This window comes from Gopherus flavomarginatus, chromosome 10, assembly GCF_025201925.1.
Source record: "Gopherus flavomarginatus isolate rGopFla2 chromosome 10, rGopFla2.mat.asm, whole genome shotgun sequence".
Classification (NCBI taxonomy): Eukaryota; Metazoa; Chordata; order Testudines; family Testudinidae; genus Gopherus; species Gopherus flavomarginatus.
This window is the reverse complement of record NC_066626.1, coordinates 64,711,044-64,730,206: the sequence shown is the minus strand read 5'-3', so window position 1 is coordinate 64,730,206 and position 19,163 is coordinate 64,711,044. Positions and strand designations below refer to the sequence as shown.

Sequence of the window (19,163 nt, the reverse complement as noted above, 5' to 3'; positions counted from 1 at the left end):
TTTCCTAACATTGAACTGAATTCAGTAGTATGTTAATGGAAGATGGCAGCACAGCAGGAGTGATGAGGGGGGACCAGTACTGAAAAAGTTTAGTCTTTCTAAAATCATATTAATGCTTTGCAACTGAAGTTTCTGAAGTGTTAGAAAAGATGTTCACATTTTGGAATGTTTTTAACTCTTAACTGATTGCTGCTATTCCTGATAGTGCTTTCAGATCAATTGTAATTTTTTCTTTAAAGAAACCTTTTCAGATATGGAACACAAATGTGAATTAAGAGGCTGTATACTATCATTATACTGATGTAGCCTCAACTTGAATGTAACATTCAACTTTAGTCACATGACCGCCAACTTCAGAACAGAAACAATTCAGAGAAGGGCATCAGAAATGAGGCTTGAAGGAGGAGGACAGAGGGCTCATAAATTAAATTAAAAATAGGACTATTTGGTTAATAACTGAGAAGAATAAGAAAGAGCTAGAGGTATATACAAAACAGAGTAGAGAAGGCCAACCAGAAATTCCTGTTCCTGTTTCCTAGTAATGCAAGAACAAGAAAACACTCAATAAAATTAAGTATGTCAAAAGGAAATACTTTCTAACATCAGTTATGATTTAACCTGAGCAACTCATTGTCACAGGATATCGGAATAACAACATTTAGACTAGCATAAAAAGTTAAAGGGTCTATTGATCCTCAAGCTTCAGAGTATAATAATTGTCAGCTGGACACGAAAGAAACTATTTTGTACAATTTACAGTAATTTGTGGAGATTTTCAGATAATCTCTGAAGCATCTGGCATTGGCCACTCTTGTGGGGGTTAGAGGGATCATTTGTGTTTGCTCGGGTATGGCTATTTCCATGGTCTCATGGCTGCTTTTCATTTATTTTTTAGCAGTTTTGCTCTCTGAGTACTTTAACTATTCATTTTTATTAAATAACTCGATTCAATTGCATGTCTGTACTACTTGTATAGACATAATTCAATGTATTATTCCTTGCAATAGTGCACTGTTTTTAGAATATCTATCACTATTGCTCTCTATGGTGTGGAAAATTAGAAAAACTGAGAGAATGGATACTCCCACTATGAGCACATTATCTGCAGAGCTCACTCATTTCTAAGGCAGAGTCTACATATGTTGCTAGTTATTAATGCTAATACAATATAGTGAAATCTGTCTTACATGATTAATTAAGACCAGCAAAAATTAGTTCCTTAGTATAGTTGTGCTTTGGACCATGCAGTTACAGCCCCAAAGGTCTCTGTAACACAGTACTGGAGGTCAAGTAGTTTGATTTTTATTGCAGGCCCTGACAAAGACATACATCTGTAAATCGGAGTTTAAAAAGGGCACTTGACTTTTACTTAAATTTAAAATGCTTGGAGTCCTCAAATATGATGACACTGTGCAACTTTTAAAGCTTCTTCCATTTTGAGAGAGTTTACTGGTTCTAGTGGCATCCCCAACTTAAGTGATAGAAAATATTTCTCAAACCAATAAAAAATGTCTTCTGTTTTGAAAGATTATCAATGCAGCTACTGTGCAAGGTCTTTAACGTTAAGCAAAACTGAATGGGAAAGCTTGGGCTAACTTTACAGTCTGTTCAAGACAATGGACTGACATCTGGAACTTCAGGTACTTTGTGCATTTACATGTAAACTAAAGATATTTACAGAGTTGTCTTCTGCTTCAAATAAGATTAAGCTAAGGAAGAATCAGAAAAACTAAGTGCTGCATGATTTTTCCTCTTATCTACATTTATGACCTCTTGTGATTTTTACCATGGTTCTGGAACGTAAATTGCAAAGGGAAACATTCTATCCATTTTTTGAGTATTGTACACCAAAACCTTTCAATTTATTCCCAGGACTGTGACACCACCTGTACTTTATGAAACAGCTGTGACAGGGAGGAGTGTTCTGGGCACGAAAATAAGATTCCTATTCATGTCCAATTCTGTCTTTGTGGTTTTTTCTTTTCTTTATTGCATGACCACTTATGACATCTAATTTTGAGTGAAAGTCACTTCCTCTGCACCTGGCACTCAAAAAGAAAAAAAAAAACTGTTGTAAATCTTTAAGGAAGTTAAACTATGAAAATGAAGATAACTTGATTTAAACCATGAAATGCATGAATATTCAGAGTTAAGGTTTAAACTCTCTTCGGTGAATGCCATTTTGATTACGTGCTGTAGGGCATAGGCTAACGTAGATCATGGTCTCAAATGTGACACATGCTCAGTTAGTGTTAATCTTCATTTTAACCTTGCATTTACTTCCATTCAAGTTGGATCTTTCTCATAACTCTGCAACGGCTGCATTTAACAAGTTCTTTCTACACTTACAGATATCACCCATTTCTGCCCATATTCCCATTTTAAGGATAAGGAGTATCTCTAAAATAGTAATATCTCCAAATCTGGAATGAACTTCTTAAATGCACCCACTGTACACAGCCAATATATTACAGTGAACCATACTGGTTAGTGTGGTAATGAACACATGATAAACTTGAAATCCACTCCATTTTTATAAAGTGTAGGTCAGCTACTATCCTGTTCCCTTGACAATGTCTGTGGTGTTTTCTTTCCCTCAGTGACTGTGTGACAGGTCCACACACACAAAAAGGGAACCTGACCGTGGACAGGGAAACAGTAATGAAACATAACACAGAATGGTATAAAGATGTCAGATGCACAAAAGTACTGGGGGAAAAGCAGACATATTTTTTTCTGTAAACCCAGTTGGTGGTTGTAGGTGTTTCTAATAGCAAATAAAAAATGTTCACATGACACATTTTTAAGGCTGATAATTTTCTTTTAAATCATTGTGCATTGTGTATGAAACACACAAGCCCTTGCAGTGGGCATGTTACTGTGGAGCAAGAGCTGAGGCCACACCCACTGGATGGTTCTGGGGCATCCTGTCAGCTAGTTGGGGTCTTCATCGTGGACAGCTTTTAACAAGTGCCACAATTGGTCTGCTGCCATGCTGTGACATCTACAAAAAGTGACAGATGGAAACAGACCTCCTCTGCGCTACCTGACCTTTATTATATGGCTTCACGATACCCCTTCAATGATGTAACATCGCAGAAGTATCTGCCCTTTGACTGTGACAATTTTACATGACTAGATGTTTGTATTTCTTCCTTGACCTCAGCAGGTGATTAATTTATGCTCAGAAACAGGAAGATGAGTAATTCTTACTGTTTTTCACCTAGCCAATAAGGGGTGTGTGCGTTATCCTATCCTCTTGTTTTGTATTATGATTAAGACCAAAGAAGGAGCACCTAAATGGCTCTTTATGTACACCATTTATTTTTCTTGTACTGTTCTAACTAAAAAATACTGTTCTTTCAATCTTTCACATGGGAGACCCTGTCATTGCTCTAGTATTTTCTGTTGCTATATGCAGACTTTTTCTCTTTGTTTATTTTCCCCCTAGTGTTAAGATATTAATTCCTATAGTTTAAATTTAGAGCTAAGCTATCTTGGCATTTTGTTGTTGCAAGGGATGCAGAAACAGTACATAGAGTTCATGAAGACCAAAAAAAAGACTGTTTAAGCAATAACTCCCAAATGTTTGCTGATTTTGGCATTAGAACAACCTTCAGGTTGTCTCTTCCGCCCTTGCCAGTAGGCCAGTGCAGTCAGTTGGAATTCCTACTGAGAGAGCGAGAGAGAGATGTAAAATATAAATAAAATCTAAGGATGTACAAACAGTTCAGATAAGATGCCTGCAGAAAAAGGAAGAGCAGAGGAAAGGGACTGGAGATGCGATTACCATCAGTGCTGTTGCCCTAGGTTAGCATTTCTTTCATTCTCTAATAACAAATTTTCACTGCTTGTCTACTTCTTTGCTTTAATTCTGCTTGTGGTTATAGCAGCCAAAAATATGAATTGGAGCTCTGCAGAATAGATGCTGACATCATTTTGTCATGGCAGTTTAAAAATAGTGCATCATTTCTTTGCTTTTCATGTACTTTCCCAGAGGTACCCTGGAATATTGCATGAATGTCCATTTAAAACGGCTTCCAGTCTTCAAAAGAATTGAGTGGTGGTAATCTTCAGTGTTTATCTTTGTAGGATATTTATATACCTGCTGTTCTTCTTCGAGTGATTGCTCATGTGTATTCCACAATAGGTGTGCGTGCTTGCTACGTGCACTAGTGCCGGAAGTTTTTCCCCTAGCAGTACCTGTAGGGGAGCTCCCTAGTGACCCCTGGAGTGGTGCCTCCATCGCATGGTATAAGGGGCGCTGTGCGCTTCCCCCACCCTCAGTTCCTTCTTGCCACCAGTGAAGGTGCTTCAGAACTGCTTTGCTCAAACTTTGCTGTAGCTCATCCCCAAAACTGCTTGTTCGTGTAGCATGTGGTACCTGTAGTTAGTTAATTAGTTTAGTTTAACCACCCATTCAAAATAGGAGACCACTTATAAGAAGTCGTGGGACTATAAGAGGCGCCCACAGAGGCAGTCTCGGCCTGCCCCCCAGCCTGGGTCCTCCAAGGGCAAGCAAGTGGGGAAAAGGCAGTTTTGACGGGATGCCTAGGGGCAGCCTGCCAGTTCTTATCAGGGATCCACCCTCAGTAGAGCTTCGCTTCTCCAGTCGGTTGTGTGCTTTCCTCCCAGAGTGGTTGGGGCTGACCTTGGACTGATGAGTCCTCAACACCATCTCCTGGGGCTACACCCTCCAGTTTACTTCCTCCCATCCCTCCTGAGGGAGTCCTTGCATGAGGCTCTGCTCGAGCAGGAGGTGGGGCAGCTCCTGGGCCTAGGAGTGGTGAAAGCGGTACTGGGGGAGTTCAAAGGCAAGGAGTACTACTCCCACTATTTCCTTATCCCAAAGGCCAAACGGGGGCTCAAGCCCATCTTGCACCTACGAGGCCTGAACCAGTACATGGTGAATCTCAAGTTCTGCATAGTCTCCTTGGCCTGCATCATCCCCTCCCTGGATCTTGGGGACTGGTATGCCGCCCTCAGTCTGCAGGATGCGTACTTTCGCATTCATATTTTAAAGGGGCACAGACGCTTCCTCCATTTCATGGTGGGGCAGGAACACTGACAATTTATGGTCCTCCCGTCTGACCTGTCCACTGCCTCCAGGGTATTCACGAACTGTATGTCGGTGATGGCGGCCTACCTCAGGTGCCGGGGGGTCCAGATCTTCCCCTAAATGGATGACTGGTTGGTCAAGGGCAGCTCCCAGTCACAGGTGCAGGATCAGGTGGCACTCCTTCTGTCCACATGCACCACTTTGGGCCTGTTGGTAAACACCACCAAATCCATGTTCATCCCAATACAACGCATAGAATTTATTGGGGCAGTCCTGGATGCCTCATCGGTCAGAGCCTCCTTCCCATCGAACAGGTTCAAGACCCTGAAGGGGTGGTTCAACACAGTCACAAGGTTTCTGGTGACAACAGCCGGACTCAGGATGAGGCCCCTCCAGGTCTGTTTGGTCTCGGAGTTCTTCCAGGCCAGGGGACAGGATGGACAAAGTCCTCATGGTGCCTGAGCCAGTGATCACCTCCCTACAGTGGTGGTCCTCCCTGAGAAACATACTCAAAGGGATCCTGTTCAGGGGCGGAGCTCCATTGCTGGAACTGGTGTCTGATGCATCGGACCTGGGATGGGGGGCCCATGTGGGGAACATTCAGACCCAAGGTCTGTGATCGGCTCGGGATCTGACCCTCCACATAAACGTCAAGGAGCTCAGGGCGGTACAGCTGGTGTGCATGGCCTTCCGCTTGCATCTGGAGGGCCGGGTGGCCAGGATCCTCACAGACAACATGGCCTCGATGTTCTACATCAACAGGCAAGGCGAGGCCCAATCCTCTGCCCTCTGCTGCGAAGCCCTCAGGCTGTGGGACTTTTGTATAGCCCATGACATCTGTCTACAGGCCTTCCATCTGCTGGGCGCCTGGAACGTGCAGGTGGATCTCGCTTGAGCAGGGACTTCTCTCAGCACGAGTGGTCTCTCCACCCAGAGGTGGTGCAGACTTTTCCAAGTGTGAGGAACTCCTCAGGTGGACCTGTTTGCAACCCGGTAGAACCGTCGCTGTCCCTGGTTCTGCTCCAGGGGCAGGCTGGGGGGGCACTATCTCCGATGCCTTCCTCCTGTCCTGCTCAAGCCAGTTTCTCTATTCCTTTCCCCCATTTCCGCTGATTGGCAAGGTTCTAGAAAAGATAGACGGACAAGGCCCGGGTCCTTCTCATTACCCTGGGGTGGCCCAGGCAGCATTGGTACGGGACCCTATGGGCCTGGTGGTTGCTGCGCCGTGACCGTTGCCATCCTGCCCAGACCTGCTCTCCCAGGGCTGCCTCCTCCACCCCAGCCTAACGGCACTCTACTTCATGGCGTGGCTGCTCAATGGTTAGGTAGGGAGGAAAGGACGTGCTCAGAAGGGGTTCAGCGCATTCTTCTAGAAAGCAGGCAGCCCTCCGCATGCCGAGTCTACTTGGCAAAGTGGTCTCAGTTTTCCAGATGAGTGGACGAGCGGGACGTTTCCCCAGTGGCAGCCCCGATCCAGCTTCTTCTGGACTACCTCCTTCACCTTAGAGCCAAGGCCTAGCGCCCTGGTCAGTCAGGGTGCACCTGGCGACCATATCAGCCTTCCATCTGCCGGTGCAGGGCCACACGATATTCTTCTATGCTATGACTGGCCAATTCCTTAGGGGTTGGATCATTTCTTCCCGTATGTTAGGTCCCCAGTCCCGCAGTGGGACCTAAACCTGGTGTTGGCTTGTCTCACGAGGCCCACGTTTGAGCCGCTAGCCACGTGCTCCTGGTCACAGCTCTCGTGGAAGGTAGCCTTCCTGGTTGCAATCATGTCGGCTTGGTGGGTCTCAGAACTCAGGGCCCTGACCTCTGAGCCCCCATACACGGTGTTTCATAAGGATAAGGTCCAGCTCTGCCAACACCCCTTGTTCTTCCTGCAGGTGGTCTCCGCCTATCACATGGGTCAGGACATTTTTCTGCCAGTCCTCTGTCCCAAACCCCATGCGTCCAGTGAGGAGCGCTGCCTCCACATGCTGGATGTGAGACGGGCTCTGGCTTTTTAACTGGAGTGGACTAAGCTGTTCAGAAAGTCATCGCAACTGTTCGTCGCCTCGGCCGAGCACATGAAACGTCGGCCGATCTCCACTCAGTGGTTCTCCAACTGTATCACCTCATGCATCCCGTACCTGTTATGACCTGGCGGGAAACCCTCCGCCGCCAATTGTGAAGGCACGCTCAACTAGGGTGCAGGCCTTCTTGGCTGCCTTTTTGGCCCACGTCCCCATTCCGGACATTTGTAGGGATGCCGTGTGGTCTTCAGTTCACACGTTCACCTCGCATTATGCGATTGTTTCTCAGACCAGGGAGGATGCTGGGTTCAGCAGAGCCGTTCTCCGTCCTGAGAGTTTGTGAACGCCTTCCCACCTCCAGCAGATATAGCTTGGAATCGCCTATTGTGGAATGCACATGAGCAATCACTCGAAGAATAAAAGACAGTTACCTTTTCCGTAAATGGTGTTCTTTGAGATGTGTTGCTCATGTCTATTCCACATCCCGCCCTCCTTTCTCTCTGTCAGAGTTGTCTGCAAGAAGGAACTGAGGGTGGGGGGAGCACACAGCGCCCCATGAACCGCGCCAATGAGGTACCACTCCAAGGGTCACTAGGGCAGTCCCCTACGGGCGCTGCTAGGGGAAAAACTTCCCTCCCCAGTGCACGTGATGAGCACGCACACCTATTGTGGCATAGACATCAGCAACACATCTTGAAAAACACCAGTTACAGGAAAGGTAACTGTCTTTTCTTGCTTCAGTAGCACAAGTTCAAGGACTTGAGAAAGACAAGGAAAACGGATACCTACAGTATGTAGAAGTCTCCTCTCCTGCATTTCTGCCTCTTGCCTTTTTCTTCTGTCAAAAAAAGCCACCACTGCTAAAGTCATGTCCTGCCACTCTGAGGCTCCCACTCATTCACTTTTGTTTAGAATTTCTCATTGGTTGCTAAAAACAGAAGTGTTTATTGTAAAAATATATATGTTGAATGACTAGACCATTTTCCATCTTAATCCTGACCATCTAAAACTGTGAAGTTTTAAACTTAAACTAGTTATAACTCCTTTAACTGCATAATGCTGTGCAATATTAAATATTCTCAATTTTTTAAAAAAAATCCTGCAGGAGTTGAAGGCACACAGTACCTGGTAGGATCAGACTCTAAGTCTTTAAAATCTGAATTCCTGCAAATGCTCATACACCTTTCTTATAAGTCAGGGGTAGGCAACCTCTGGCACGGATGCCGAAGGCGGCATGCGAGTTGATTTTCAGTGTCACTCACACTGCCTGGGTCCTGGCCACCGATCTGGGGTGGGCTCTGCATTTTAATTTAATTTTAAATGAAGCTTCTTAAACATTTTAAAAACCTTATTTACTTTACATACAACAATAGTTTAGTTATATATTATAGAGTTATAGAAAGAGACCTTATTAAAATGTTAAAATATATTACTGGCATGCGAAACCTTAAATGAGAGTGAATAAATGATGACTCAGCACACCACTTCTAAAAGGTTGCCGACCCCTGTTATAAGTCCTTGCTAGTGGGAAGGCAGCAGACATCAGTATCACAAAAGAAATGTCATGAGATATGCTAGTGAAAGTGTGAAATTCAGACAGATCTGTGTGCACATCCTGGTAATGATCTGCCTCACTATACAGTCTATGCATGTTTGCACCTTTTCAATGTTGTGTGGAAACTCTACAACATGAAGAAAAGGAAACCAAACTTAAGACATCTGCTTCCTGAGCAAATGCAAGAAACAAATCATGATCACCAGAAGACTCACCATCTATAACCCTGAGAGTACTACATACAACTCCAAATATGCTGAAAAGTTCTGCAGAAGTTCACATTTCAGTGTGGACTATTTCAGCTGGTGCACTGCTCAGTCTTGGCAGAGATAAAATTAGAGCACAGTATATGATGCATTTCTTAAAGACTGAGATGCTGGATTCGTGTGATTACAAGCGAATCCCATATTTCATTTAAAAAAAAAGTTTCTAGCCCTCATGGTGGCAGAGAAATGCTTAAAAAATGTGAATACTAAAGGTGTGACACCAGCATACGAACAGAAAGAACTCAAGTTCCTTTTTAAAATCTCATGATTTTGTGAGGGCATGGCTCATGAATTTTGAATGTTTGAGCTTCGCAGTATAAGTTGTCTCCTACAGAAGCATATTGGATGAGCACATCTATTCAGTGAGTAACAGTACTGAAATTCTAGATGGAAATGTACCTCTAAAAGAAATACAACCTTCCTGACCACAGAAAAATACTTTTCCAGAAAGCATTCCACTTTTGATATTGTACTCATCATAACTTCCAGTTGCAATCTACTCATATATGAGTGTGTCAAGATTTGAAAGGGGCGGAGTGTAACTCTTAAAAACACAGTCCAGTATTATAGGTTTCAGAGTAGCAGCCGGGTTAGTCTGTATCCGCAAAAAAGAACAGGAGTACTTGTGGCACCTTAGAGACTAACAAATTTATTTGAGCATAAGCTTTCGTGGGCTACAGCATCCGAAGATGTGGGCTATAGCCCACGAAAGCTTATGCTTATGCCACAAGTACTCCTGTTCTTTTTCCAGTATTATAAAAATATAGAGAAACTGTGCTCTATTATTTATCTAATGCTAAATCAATCAGGTTTTGACTTTTGCTATGTTGGAATGAATGGTTAACATTTTAACTGTAGTTTTAGAAAATTTAAAAGCTAATTAGTGCTACCTGTTTAGCCAAGTTCAGTACATCTCTCTCAAAACATAATTTGTCAACTACTTCAATGAGAACTTCTCAGATGATCCATTATTCTCACATAGATTTTTCCATCACTAAATTACATGCTCATGGGCCTGAATGGAAAATGACTTGTAAAAAGCTGTTTTTCTTAAACAATCTCTTTCAAAATTGGGACCTCTTGGTTACAAAGGAAAAGCATCCTGAGTATATGAGATAGTAGCACTCATCCTTTTGAGTCAAAAGTTAAACAGGTTGGTGCAATAATATATCATGCTATAGGAGGTGATGCCTATCTGATTATATGAAATCCGTATTTTGCTCGTAATCCTTAAATATCTTGTGGCAGTTTTTGGAAGGAGGAAATGTATTAGCCACTGTATCCTAGATAAAATTTAACTTGGGTTATTATATTGAACCTACCTAAAGTCCCACAACAAGCTCAATTGAATTAGGAAAATTTATACTTGCTTTACCTGGAAGTTTCCCTTCTTGGAGTAATGAAGCCTACAGATCCAACCCACCCTAATGACTTGTTAATTTGTGAAAAAAAACTGGATTACGGATTGGTACTCAATGTGTTTTTCATTTAATTCCTTGTTCTGCAGAAGGATTGCTACTATTTACTCTTAATGCCTAGTTTAAGATTCGTTGCCGATACACAGTGGACTTGCTTTACTGTGCAAATATCTCAAGTGGTGAGCTTTTCAAAGGTGGAGCCGCCCTTCCTCTGCTATTGATTGGCGGCTCTGGTCTGCCTCTTAGGTTGTATATAGCAGAGATTCAGTAACATCATGGATCTGTGGACCTCACCTCAGATAAGAGAGACTATTTCTTAGTCTTCTGTCTCAAACTGCTGGGTAATATTGCTGTTCCCTGCTCTGTAGTTGCTGTGTTCCTCCGCACAGGTGACTAGTTAAGCCACCTCTATTTGTGTACAGTGCTTTGAGATAAAAGGTACTAAAGAAGTACATACAACTGCATGTATGTATTTATTTATAGATGTTATGTGCTTCAGAAAACAGCCATTAAAAGACAGGTCAATACAATGCAAATGACAGACAAAACAGGAAGTGTAGGGAGGACTGAAGGACATATTACAAAAACATGACTAATTTTTTACATATAGCTGTGTGTGGTTGTACGTGGCTTTGTAGTTTGAATACTTCTGTTGGCTTTTATTATCATGTGAACATACTTTCTGTTGGGAGTCTTCGTCATAGCTTATGCACAATGTGCCTCATGTGGCCACAAGTCATCAGCGAATTTGGTCCACCGGTTGGATCATTAGCTTCCCTGGCCCGGGTACTGATAGGGTGTGCGACATGAATGCTGATCCATTACCCCCCCCCCCCCCCCCCCCCCCCCCCAACGATGTGATATGAATGAGATGATAATGGAAGTTTGTTGGAAGGGAGCTATAAGATTCTTATTCTGATCATAGCTACTGTTGGAAACCACTGCTATGTCTGAAAGGTATTTGAGTACTTTGTGTGAGCATTGACAGGGCTGCCATGTGGCACATATCTAAGTGACACTCATACATTTGGCAGCCATATCATGCGTCCAACATCATGTCACATCTGGCTGAGCTGGGAGAAGACTGCAGGCATGTGTCTTCTGGCAGCTACAGTGTACAGTACTGGGGCAACAGCTGAGCAGGCAGCCAGAGCTGCTCCTCTTTTCCTGCTCTCCTTGTTTGCTCAGAGACAGGAACAAGTGGCTGGGAAAGGACAGTGAGTGTCAGAACAAGTCCCAGGCCTTCTCCCCTGCCCCCAAGCTGGCTGTATCAGCCCTGCCGCTGTCCCCTTCCTTTCTCCTTTTCTCCTCTCCCCCCGCCACACTGTGTACGCAGCTCCAAAGTTGCCTTAATGGTACTCTTTTGACTTCATACTTTTGACTGCCAAGTACCATCTTGTAAGAATTACATTTTTATTTTTTTCTCCACTATTGTAACCTGAAAAACAATTTAATTCCACACTAAAGTTTCTGCTGTTCATTACTACTATTTATTGAGCTCCAGCAGTGTCCTCACCACTGTTCAAGCATAGGGGCTGATTCCCTTTAACTATGCAAGAAGTCCTGTTAGGCCTAATTGTCCTCTTACTACCAGCATAACTCCACTGCGCTCAATGGAGATATTTTTGTCACTGGTGTTGGAGGCAATCGTACCTATGGATTTCAGTGAGACTACTTGCATGTGTAAGGGCTTCCAGATCAGACTCATGCTCTTGTCCAAATATTATTTTGAAAGGTGCTTACTTAGTTTAAAATTAAACAGGAGTTTTAAAAATTACTTTATGCTTCAACATTATTGCTATTGACACCAAAACTTGCAGTTTATCCATTTACTGCTGCCACAGAGACTACAATATTCTTTCTTTAGTGAAAACAACGAGTCCTTGTGGCACTTTAGAGACTAGCAAATTTATTTGGGCATAAGCTTTCTTGGGCTAGAACCCACTTCATGAAATGCATGGAGTGAAAAAAACAGTAAGCAGCATATATAAAAGATGGCAACTCCCATCTTTTCATGTGCTATAATATTCTGCTTGCTGTTTTTTTCACTCCATGCATTTGATGAAGTGGGTTTTAGCCCACGAAAGCTTATGCCCAAATAAATTTTAGTCTCTAAGGTGCCACAAGGACTCCTTGTTGTTTTTGCTGATACAAACTAACACGGCTACCACTCTGAAACCTTTCTTTAGTGAATTTGGATGGTGGTTCAGAAGTTCAAAGGGATGGATTTAGTATGTCTGTCAAAAGTGTAAATGAATATTACAGTTATGTTCTGTTGTTTTTTTTCTCTTCAGATCTCATTAATGGAGCCCAGGAACAGTGTGAATTGCCTCCTATGGATGGCTTCCCTCACTGCGAGGGCAAAATAAAGGTAATTGTGGTCTTCTGTTAAACTTTGTGTACATGTTATGTTTTTAAAATCTTGTCTGTTGAAAGAGGCCATTGCTGAAACAGTTGTAGATTTATAGATATAAGCAATTGAGATAAAAGCAGAATTCACTGAAGACAAGTACAGATTACATGCCATTATGGCACTTCTTACATCAGTGGTCTCCAAACTTTTTTAAGCACACGCCCCTTGTTCCGGGCTGAACTGTCGAAGCGCAAAAAAAAAAAAAATGGGCACCGCTTGGACTCCCGGCTGAACTGCCGAGGGAAGGGAGGGGGGAAAAAAAGGACTCCCGGACGAACTGCCGGGCTGGTGGTGGGGAAACGGACTCCCAGCCGAACTGCCGGGGGGCGGGGGGAGCTCTCGGACTCCCGGCCGAACTGCGGGGGTGGGAGGGGGAGCCACTTGGACTCCTGGCCGAACTGCCGGGGCGGAAAGGCGGGAAGGGGGAGCCGCTGGCTCGGACTCCTGGCCGGACTGCCAGGAGGGGGAGAAGGGGAGTGCTCAGACTCCCAGCTGAACTGCGGGGGGGGGGGGGGGAAGGAGTGCTCAGACTCCCAGCCGAACTGCCGGGGGGCGGGGGGGGGAGCTGCTCGGACTCCCGGCCGGACTGCTGGGAGGGGGAGAGGGGGAGCGCTCGGGCTCCTGGCTGGACTGCCGGGAGGGGGAGAGGGGGAGAATGGTGCTGTTCTGGCAGCGCTCCTCCTGCTGCGCACCCCGAAGGAGCCTCTTGCGCACCCCCTGGGATGCATGCACCCCACTTTGGAGACCACTGCCTTACATGAAGCCATTGTAGTATTACTGCTGGAAGAAAATGGATGATGTCCCTTGTTAAGGCATGGGATAAAACACCACATAGAGTCCCGGAGTATTTGGGAGGCTTGCTGTGTATCTTAGTATTCTGTCCCTTAATAGTTTGACTACATATCAGATGAAATTCAGAAATATTTAGGCCTCAGTCCTACACAAGTTTAGATATGTGAATAATCATATACACGTGAATAATATCATTGAACTGTTTGCACAACCAGAACCATAGATGGTAAACCCATTGGGCTGAAGTCCTTGCCCTATCTCTGAAGTGCCTACCTTGTTGTTGGCTGGCTGTATATATATTTCAATTAGCAGATACTGAAAAATGTCAATTTCTTACTCAACCCAAAAACATTGAAAATTTTCAGTAATACCAGTTTTCTGGTAGAATTTTTTTCATTAAAAAAAATAAATAACTTGAAGGGCCAATGAAACTGATTAGTGAGTTAAAAAATGTAAATTCCTCTTGCTTAATTCATAAAAATGAATGAGTCTGAAATGTTAAAATTTGTTTCTGAAACTGTTTCAGATGTGATATATATTTTGATTATATACTTGGAATTTAAGGGGTATTTTAAAATTTTCTACTAAATCAAAAAGAGTACTTGGAAATAAATATTGATATTTATTGTGAATTCACTTTTAAAAAAAATGAAACTCTCCCTGGCCTATATGAATTCAATGACTTCAGTTTTGAACAACGTAGATGAACTGGTTGCAAAACTGCTAAGTAATTTATGGCATTTGAATGCTAAATTGCTAATTTATAATCCTGAAGAGCAATTTATTTTTGGTTACTTTTTCTGATGACTTTACCAGGACAACTAATTCTAGGTAGTTCTTCATTAAAAGATTTTTTTTTTTTAAATGAATTCTTTGCTTGTGTAAAGATGCCAGACTGACAGCACTGGTGCCTGAAGTGATCTGTTTGAACACAGAACAAGTGCAACATGTCCAGAGGCAATGTAAGCAGCGCCATGCCACCAACATGCCTCAGTATTGGTCTGGAGAGAGTATGCAAGTCACCATTCAGTCTTTGAAGTCTGTTCTTATATGGCTGCCAGTTAGTGCTTAATATAGTCATCCATGGTGACCGCATATGTGACCTAGCATTAGTGGCTTAAAAGAGATAATCAACTCATTTCTTATAGTCTGTGGTACAGTTTCCACAGCTTCTGTCACTACTGATTTTAGTCTGTTTCATCTCTTGACATAGCTCTTCCCCTTCCCAAATTGAGTTCTGATGAAAATGTGGCTTTTTAAAGTTAACGGTTACACACAAGCCTTAAACCTAACAGACTGGCTATTTTTGTTTTGTTTCAGTGGATGAAAGATATGTGGCGATCGGATCCATGTTATGCAAGTTACGGTGTGGATGGGTCGACATGCTCCTTTTTTATTTACCTCAGTGAGGTCAGTAAGTCTGCCTTGAAGTGCATAACACCTACCATAAGGGAGCACTAAAATGTCTCAGTATTTATGGATAATAACTTGTACAATTCATGTGGGAAAAGAAGAACAAAGCTTGAACGGAGTTCTGTGAGGACGTAGAGAGAAACTAAAATGATTTCTCAAGGGTGTTGCTATTATTTAGAGCTCCCTAGGTATGTCTGCCTTAGAGAATTGTACTGTTTTTGCTGGAGGTCCTGAAAATTCATCTCAGGTCTCATCTTATTGGTCTCATGGAGCCCAAGTGAGTTAGTGGAAGGTGTACCAGAAGCAACACCTGGAGAGAGCCAGCGCCCAGCACCACCTCAAATTCAGTTTGCACTAAAATTCTCTAGTGTAGTCAAAAGACTCTATCAAGTCTTTGGCCTTCCATAGTTTCTGAATTTGATTAATGTCATTGTTCTCTATTAAATCTGCCAAATTATTAGTAACAGCTCTCTAATAATTCCAGACAGTGATGTGGTAAAAAGGCTAAAATTTCCAGAAATTAACAGATTAAGATTAATGAATGAAATGCTTTCAGTGGTTTTCTCCTTATGGAATTCAGTTGTTCTCTCCTCCTATATACTGCATTACAGGAGTTAGGAATCTCCTTTAACTTGTAAGCCAAGGTTTCTTAAGTTCTTGGGTTTTTCTCTTGTGAAGTTTTGTTTTGTTTTAGTTTTTTGGTTTATTTTTGCATTGAACATATGGCTTTGTCTTCTATGACTTTTGTCTCCAGCTTGTTTCTTCCTCCCATGTTGTTACCACTCCTTGTTTCACTTCTGGAAGGCAGGTATAATTTGTTGGCTAAAACACTGTGTGGCAGGCACAGTTCCATTTCCAGCTCTGTCGCTGACTTCTTGTGTGACCTTGGGCAAGTCACATGATCTCTCTCCATCTCGCATTCCCTATCTATAAAATGAGCTGCCTACTCAAAACGTGTTTGTGAGCCTCAATCATTAATTCTTGTAAAGAGCTTTCAGATCTGCTGAGAGAAATATAGAGCTGGAAGGGATCTCAAGAGGTCAACTACATCTTCTGAGGCAGGACATGTATACCTTGAACATCCCTGACAAGTGTTTTTCCAACCTATTCTTAAAAAACTCCAATGATGGTGTCAAGGTTTTTTCCCCACTTTGAACTGTAGGGTACAACACGTGGGGACCTGCATGAACCCTTTTAAGCTTAATTACTAACTTAAATCTGGTACACTGCCACCAGCCAGAATTTAGTGTCTGACACACTTCCTGTTCCCCCAAAACCTTCCCTGGGGAACACAGATCCAAACTGCTTGGGTCTTAAAACAAGGAGGAATTAACCATCCCTCCTCCTTTTCCCCCCACCAATCCCTGGTGAGTTCAGACTCAATCCCTTGGATTTTAAACAAGGAAAAATCAATCAGGTTCTTAAAAAGAATTTTTACCTTTTCTTTCTTTAATTAAAAGCTTTATCTCTGTAAAATCAGGATGGAAAATGCTTTACGGGGTACTCAGATTTATATAGACTAGAGGGAACCCACCCACCCCAGCCTTAGATTCAAAGTTACAGCAAACAGAGGTAAAAATCCTTCCAGCAAAAAGACACATTTACAAGGTGAGAAAACAAACATAAGACTAATCCGCCTTGCCTGGCTTTTACTTACAGTTTTGAAACATGAAAGACTGATTCAGAAAGATTGGGAAAGCCTGGGTGTATGTCTGGTCCCTCTTAGCCCCAAGAGCGAACAACGAACCAAACAAAAAGCACAAAAATAGACTTCCCTCCACCAAGATTTGAAAGTATCTTGTCCCCCTGTTGGTCCTCTGGTCAGGTGTCAGCCAGTTTCACTGAGCTTCTTAACCCTTTACAGGTAAAAGAGACATTAACCCTTGTTTATGACATGTCCCCCAAATCTCAGACAGTGTGGAACCACACTGGCGGTGATTTCTTCCTAGAACTTTAGAATAAACAGATTAATACAACACATGCACCTTTACATATACAATTAATTATGTAAAACTGCAAGACTTCTCACATTTCAAGGACAATTTTTAACCAGTTGATTCTGGGAAACTTTCACGGGAGAGTGCATCAGCTACTTTGTTAGAAGCTCCTGAAATGTGTTGAATTTCAAAATCAAAATCTTGGAGAGCTAAACTCTATCGAAGCAGTTTTTTGTTGTTTCCCTTGGCAGTATGAAGCCACTTTAGCGCAGCATGGTCGGTTTGTAGCTGGAAACGCCTTCCCCAAACATATTGGCGTAGTTTTTCCAGGGCATACACAATGGCATAGCATTCTTTTTCACTGATTGACCAATGGCTTTCCCTCTCAGACAGTTTCTTGCTGAGAAACACGACAGGATGGAAGTTTTGATCCAGTCCTTCCTGCATTAAAACTGCTCCTACACCATGCTCAGATGCACCTGTGGTTACTAGGAATGGTTTGTCAAAGTCTGGCCCTTCGCACAGGGTCAGACATGAGTGTCGCCTTAAGCTGAGTAAAGGCCTTCTGACACTCATTAGTCCACTTAACTGCATTTGGCTGGGTCTTTTTGGTCAGGTCTGTTAGTGGGGCAGCGATTTGGCTGTAATGTGGTACAAATCGCCTGTAATACCCAGCCAAGCCTAAGAAGGATTGGACCTGTTTCTTTGACTTTGGGACAGGCCACTTTTGGATAGCATCCACCTCGGCCTATAGGGGGTTTATTGTTCCTTGACCCCACCTGGTGTCCAAGGTAAGTCACTCTGTTTTGGCCTATTTGACGCTTTTTAGCCTTAACAGTTAGTCAGTCCTGCCTGCCTGATGCCCTCAAAGACTTTTTCCAGGTGTTCTGCCTATGAATCAGAAAAAACGGCCACATCATCGAGGTAGGCAACTGCATATTCTCCCAATCCTGCTAGGAGACCATCTACAAGTCTTTGGAAGGTGGCGGGTGAATTTCACAGCCCGAAAGGAAGCACATTAAACTCATACACCCTGCATTGGTGATGAAGGCTGACCTTTCTTTGGTGGGTTCATCTAGCGGTACTTGCCAGTACCCCTTGGTTAAGTCTATTGTAGAGATGAACTGGGCACGTCCCAATTTCTCCAATAGCTCATCGGTGCTTAGCATTGGATAGTTGTTGGGACGAGTTACAGCATTTAGCTTACGGTAGTCCATGCAAAAGCATATTTCCCCTTCTGGTTTGGGAACTAGAACCCCTGGAGATGCCCATGCATTGGTAGAGGGGCGGATTATACTCATCTGTAGCATGTTTTGGATCTCCCGTTCTATAGCAACTTGGGCATGAGGAGACACCCGCTAGGGTGGGGTTCTAATTGGGTGAGCATTACCTGTGTCAATGGAGTGGTATGCCCGTTCAGTCCATCCTGGGGTGGCTGAGAACAATGGGGCGAAGTTAGTGCACAGCTTCTTGATCTATTGCCGCTGCAGATGTTCCAAGGTTGTGGAGAGGGTCATCTCTTCCACGTCACTGTCACTTTTTACGTCATAGTAGACACCTTCAGGCCACTCAGCATCATCTTCTCCCTGGAATGTAAACTGACAAACCTTTAAGTCTCTGGAATAAAAGGGCTTGAGAGAATTAACATGGTACGCTTTAGGGTTGAGGTGGGAAATGCTATGAGAGAGTTAACAGCTCCCAGGCGCTCTTGGACAATGAATGGCCCTTCCCATGACTCTTCCACTTTATGGGCCTGTTGCGCCTTCAAGACCATAACCTGGTCTCCTACTTTGAAGGAACGCTCTCTGGTGTGTTTATCATACCAGGCCTTTTGCTCTCCCTGAGCATTCTTTAGGTTTTCTTTAGCAAGGGCTAAAGAGTGTCAGAGGGTGCTTTGTAGGTTGCTTACAAAGTCTAGAATGTTAGTTCTGGGAGAAGGCGTAAACCCCTCCCATTGTTCCTTCACCAACTGTAATGGCCCCTTAACCTCGTGGCCATAAACAAGTTTGAATGGTGAAAACTCTAAACTTGGATGTGGTACAGCCCTGTAGGCAAAAAGCAACTGCTGCAACACTAGGTCCCAATCATTGGAGTGTTCATTTAAGAATTTATGTATCATGGCCCCCAAAGTTCCATTAAACCTCTCCACCAGGCCACTGGTTTGATGGTGGTAAGGGGTGGCAACCAAGTGATTCACCCCATGAGCTTCCCACAGATCTTTCATGGTCCCTGCCAGAAAATTAGTTCCTGAATCTGTAAGGATGTCGGAGGGCCAACCTACCCTGGCAAAAATGT

At 43.4% G+C, this 19,163-nt stretch overlaps 1 protein-coding gene across 5 annotated transcripts in view; it reads left to right on the top strand.

The window, feature by feature from the left end:
• Nucleotides 1-19,163, top strand: part of MGAT5 (alpha-1,6-mannosylglycoprotein 6-beta-N-acetylglucosaminyltransferase) — a 257,920-nt gene that overhangs the window by 122,324 nt on the left and 116,433 nt on the right. For all 5 annotated transcript variants that reach the window (XR_007768282.1, XR_007768280.1, XR_007768281.1 and 2 more), the window contains exons 4-5: nt 12,608-12,684; nt 14,839-14,928. Coding sequence is in view for 1 of the 5 variants with exons in the window: in XM_050916018.1 (XP_050771975.1) it covers nt 12,608-12,684; nt 14,839-14,928 (167 nt within the window). In the remaining 4 variants the exon portion in view is untranslated. The remainder of the gene's footprint in view (nt 1-12,607; nt 12,685-14,838; nt 14,929-19,163) is intronic.